Genomic DNA, 4,883 nt, shown 5'->3' on the forward strand with positions numbered 1-4,883 from the left:
CCTCGCTGGTTTCGTGCGGCCGGTGGTGCGTGCTGGTGGTGGGGAGACGGCTCTGTCCTGCCCAGCTGTGACATCCGAGCCTTGTCCCTGCTGGGGGAGCCACCAGCCAGGACTGTGGCCACCAGCAAGGACCTGCAGCCACTGGCCTGTGCTGGAGGAAGGACCTGGGATCCTGCTGTGGGGGGCACAGGTGCCAGGATGGCCCCATCCCCCTGCCCGTCCTGGGCGCAAGGAGAGAAGGTGGCAGTGCCAGCTGGGGCAGCGAGGAGGGGACACAGGCAGGGACAAGGCAGCGAGGAGAGGGTGCAGCAGGGACAGTGGGCAGCCCTCTGTCCCACACAGGCCAGTGCCTGCCCGGGAGCCCTTGCTCTCCCTTCACACGGCTGTACACTGTCCGGAGGCTCTCCAGGAAGGCTCTGACTCTGCCACCCCTCTTCGCTAAAGGCTTATCCCCACAGGCTGTCCCAGTGTCAGCTCTCACCCAAGGACCCTCCTCAGATAGGTGTCTTCCTGCAAGAAGTTTTGCTCTGGGGGCGAAGGTCGTCTGGGCTTAAATTGGGGGTTTCGAGGCAATGGGCAAGGCCACAGTTCAAGATGCTGCCAGCACAACTTTGTTTCCCCCCATCCCTGCCTGTGTCGGGCATCCCTGGGGAGCTGTCAGCAGTGGGGCTCTCCCAGAGCTTCTGACTGTGCCTGAAAAAGACAATCACCCCTTCTGGTGGGCTTCTGGCTGTGCGGAAAGATCGGGATTCAGTGTCTGCATCCGAGTCTGATCCTCAGAGCAGCCCTGGCTCCTGCTCTCGATGCTGCCCTGGCCCCTAAGAGGGTGCCAGGCCAGGCTGCTCCTGCTGCTGCAGCACCGCCACTGCTCCAAACACCTGCACTGGGAGCTGCAGATGGAATCTGGGAAGGAAATCTTACAAAGAGGGATTTGCTTCCTGCCAAAATCTTTCCTTGGGGGACAAACCTTATGGTTTTGGTGGAGACCCTCCCCCAAACTGTGAGTTTTCAGTCGAAAACAAACAGGAAGGCATAATTTTGCAGAGCGTAGAAGGTGTCGGTGGCGATGCTCCATCACTGCCTGCCCTTGCCCCCAGTGCCCCCTCCAGCCCCCTGGGCACCTGGCCCTGTGCTGGCAGCACCTTCCCCTGGCTCGCAGAGGTGACACAGCCCGGGCTGCTCTGGGAAGCACCCGGAGGAATTGGCTTTGCGAAGTGAGGCCGTTTGGGCCGTTTCCAGTGGACACCCGGAGCACTCCCAGCACGGCAACATAGAGCTCCCCCTCGGTGCCACCCCCTGACTAACCCCTGTGGTGCTATGAACCCAGCAGTACAGACGAGGCCTTGTCACTGGAGGACAAAGATCTGAGGGACCGGGAGAGGAGAATGGCCAATAACGCCAGGGAAAGGGTGCGTGTGCGGGACATTAACGAGGCCTTTAAAGAACTGGGACGCATGTGCCAGATGCACTTAAAAACGGACAAAGCACAGACCAAACTGATCATCCTACAGCAAGCGGTGCAGGTCATTCTGGGCCTGGAGCAGCAAGTACGAGGTATGGTACCACTGGCAGGTGCATTTCGGGGCCTGTCTCTCCCCCTGTCTCTGCATGCTCGTGCTTCTCTGTCCTGACTCCTGCTTTCGGTGTGAGGTGTGTGTTTGCAGTGCCAGCAGCACCTCTGGATGCTGATCTCTCCCCAGCCCCAGCCCAGGGTGGATTTGAGGCTCCTCTCTCCCTCTCCGCTCATGCTTAATGGGAATTTGGCACCTGGATTCCATTAAGCAGCTTTGGAAAATTCAGTCCTCAGCTCTGAGTGCTGGCTGAGGCACTTGGGGGTTCCTGTAACAAGCACATGGAGATGCCCTGGCACAGGGTGCCCAGAGCAGCTGTGGCTGCCCCTGGATGCCTGGCAGTGTCCAAGGCCAGGCTGGAGGGGGCTTGGGGCACCCGGGGATAGTGGAAGGTGTCCCTGCCCATGGCAGGGGATTGGAACAAGATGGGCTTTAACATCCCTTCCAACCCAGACCATTCCATGATGCCATGTTTAAATTGGCGTGGGGGTGCAGCTGGGCCTGGGTTCTGCTCGAGCAGGGGCCTGGCTGGATTCGCTGTGGGGAGCAGCGAGCGGTGCACGGAGCCCATCTCCTCACACGATCCATGGGCCTGCCCGGGACTCTGTCCCCACTGTCCCTCTGGGGTGCTGCTGCCCACACTGAGGTTGCTCCCCTCCCCTCCTGTTTTGGGCACAGAGCGCAATCTGAACCCAAAAGCGGCCTGCTTGAAGCGTCGGGAAGAGGAGAAAGTGTCCGGAGTGGTAGGAGACCCCCAGATGACACTTTCAGCTTCACATCCTGGTCTAGGAGACGGTCACAACCCTGTTGGACACATGTAAAGGTACCGTTCCCCACCTGTGATCCCACATCCCCAGCCCTGTGCCCACATGCCGTGCTCTGCTCCGGCTGCTCAGCCTGCTCCCTCAGCACCAGCCCTGCTTCATTTACCTGAAATCAATGACTCGCATGTGGGCAGGGCCTGGCACAGGGTGCCCAGAGCAGCTGGGGCTGCCCCTGGATCCCTGGCAGTGTCCAAGGCCAGGTTGGAGGGGCTTGGATCAGCCTGGGACAGTGGAAGATGTCCCTGCCCATGGCAGGGGGTGGCACTGGATGAACTTTAAGGTCTCCTCCAACCCATTCCATGATTCTCTCTGTGTGTCATGTGCCCCATGGACACCCAAAGCCTCTGGCCCACAGGAGGGTGCAGCCCCACTGCTGGGATGGGGGGATTTTGGAGCTCTCTGAGTGGGCTCAGCTCTGCTCTGCACCTCCCAGTCCTGCCCCAGTTGGCTACTGGAAACCAGCAACTCCTTTTCCTTGCAGCTCTATGAGATGGAATGGGCAGGTCCCAGAAATGCCAAGAGAGTCAGAGAAGGTGAAAATCCCCCAGGGAGGCTGTGGCAGGCACAGGCTCCGATGGGCTGTTCCCGTTTTTAGAGAACCCAGGAGCATCTGAGCCTGTTTATCCAAGCAGTGCAGAGATGGTGGGGGGATTGAGCAGATCCAGGAGTGGCAGGTCAGGAGCTGATCCCATGGAGTGCACAGAGAGGACACAGTCCCTTGGTGTCCCCTGCCCCAGTGGGTGCCTGGGGATGGCCTGACCAAAACAAAGCTCAGCTGCAGCCCTGTCCAGCCCTGCGGGGACAAGCTGCAGCAGGAGCCAGTTTTATTCTCATTTGGGTTTCTATCACTTCAGACTTTCCTTTTTTTTTTATTATTTTCTTTGTAGATCTTTTTGTTCCTCTGGATACGGAGATCTGTAGGAAGAAAACCCTCGGTGTGACCTGCAACCTTGCTGAACCATAAACTGTAGTACTGCTCATACTGACACACGCAGACGGATCCTGGCGTGACGTAAGGGGTGGAAAAAACACTTTGTCAGAAACAAAACGGAAACAAAAAAATTGCCTTAAGTATAAAGTGCAGAACAGTCAATACATATCACTCAGTTAGGAGGGGGTGGCGTGTTCTCTTGGCTTGTTCACAAGCAGCCAGCAGCAAAATTGTGCCTAAGCTTGATATTTCTTTTTTAAAAAAAAAGAACATTAGTTATGAGATTTTTTATGTAGAACAAATAGCAATGCCTTTTGGTTTTTTTTAGCTTCTTTTGCATATGTTTTGTAAGCAACAAAAAATTTTTTTTTGTATAAAAACATGTCTTGTACCCTCCGCTTTTCTGCTGCTGTTTCTATAGTTAACGTTGCATCTTTAGGATCAACCAGAATATTAAAATTGTATTAAGAGAGACTGGATATAAAGAGAGGAATTCTCAGATTCGGCTCGAAAAGCCACTAAAAGCGAATGTAGCCACAGTGAGGGAATGTTCTTCCTTGCCTGGCTTGTACCTTCCATGACAAAAAACAAACAAACTCATGTGCTGAATTCACCATCTCTTTGCTTCGGCCACTTCTGATTTGGGAAAAGGAAGTCAAACAGCAAAGCAAGTGGCAGCAGTGCTCCCGCTCCTCCGGGCGGTGGCCGAGGTGCTCGGCGAGGTTTGCTTTATTCCCGGAGATCCCGAGGCCCCACGGTTCCCTGTGGGAGAGGATGTGGCCACGGCTGTCCCAGAGCGTCGCCATGGGGAGGACGAGCTGCTGGGAGAGAGCAGGCCCCGAGTGGAGGAGAACCAAGGGACTGAGGCGCTTCCAGGTGAGCAGAGCAGCAATGGATGCACGAGGGAAGCCTCTTCCCACATGCCAGAGCTGTCGGAGGCACTTCCAGGAGCAGCGCTGAACAAAGACCAACTGAACAAAGCTGGAGCACTGGCAAGAGGCGGAGGCAGCCGGAGCACGGCAGCAGCAGCAGGATACAGGGCCAGGAAGCCGGGCAGCAGCAGGCCTGAGGATGCTGGAGGCAGGAAAGGAGCAGCGACCTGGTTCACTCCAGCCCTCGGCAAAGCCATGACCAGCAGCAGGATCCCTCCTCCTTGCAGTGGAGCCACCACCCTCGGAAATGCAAAATGCTGGCTCGGGGAGAGGGGTGGCTTCTCACCCTGCTGTCACCTGCTCTCACATCTCCCGAGCATCCTTGGAGGCAAACTGAGCTCAGCACGGTGCCGTGGGATGTGAGTGGCCACTGTCACCTGCACGTGGGCTTCTCTCTCGGCACTGAGAAGGAGGGCAGCAGGAGCGCCTGTCCCGCACCATGTGCTCCAGCAGCCAAGCTGGGCCAGCCATCCCTTCACTCCGAGGGATTCCCAGTCACTCCAGACCACTCTGGTGTGCTCAGCAGGAGGAGGATCCCTGGCAGCCCCTCTGGGTGCCCCGGAGGTGTGGAGCAAACGAAGAGGTGCTGGGCAGTGCTGAGCTGCAGCAGCCTGTCTGGAGGTGG

General features: G+C 57.2%; 2 protein-coding genes across 7 annotated transcripts in view; both read left to right on the plus strand.

Moving 5' to 3' along the window:
* Window positions 1–3,805, plus strand: part of TCF3 (transcription factor 3) — a 75,204-nt gene extending 71,399 nt beyond the window's left edge. For 4 of the 6 annotated variants that reach the window (XM_017739291.1, XM_017739305.1, XM_017739327.1 and 1 more), the window contains 2 exons: window positions 2,250–2,394; window positions 3,283–3,805. In XM_017739291.1, the coding sequence (XP_017594780.1) occupies window positions 2,250–2,392 (143 nt within the window). In that variant the 3' untranslated portion in view covers window positions 2,393–2,394; window positions 3,283–3,805. Of the gene's footprint in view, window positions 1–1,327; window positions 1,555–2,249; window positions 2,395–3,282 lie in introns of all 6 variants that reach the window. The other 2 variants (XM_017739311.1, XM_017739319.1) reach the window with 2 other exon arrangements.
* Window positions 789–4,883, plus strand: part of LOC103620796 (cytochrome b-c1 complex subunit 10) — a 15,612-nt gene continuing 11,517 nt past the window's right edge. The window contains exon 1 of the mRNA XM_017739361.1: window positions 789–862. Coding sequence (XP_017594850.1) covers window positions 804–862 — 59 coding nt within the window. The 5' untranslated portion in view covers window positions 789–803. The remainder of the gene's footprint in view (window positions 863–4,883) is intronic.

Source organism: Corvus brachyrhynchos, unplaced genomic scaffold (assembly GCF_000691975.1).
Source record: "Corvus brachyrhynchos isolate BGI_N302 unplaced genomic scaffold, ASM69197v1 scaffold130, whole genome shotgun sequence".
Classification (NCBI taxonomy): Eukaryota; Metazoa; Chordata; class Aves; order Passeriformes; family Corvidae; genus Corvus; species Corvus brachyrhynchos.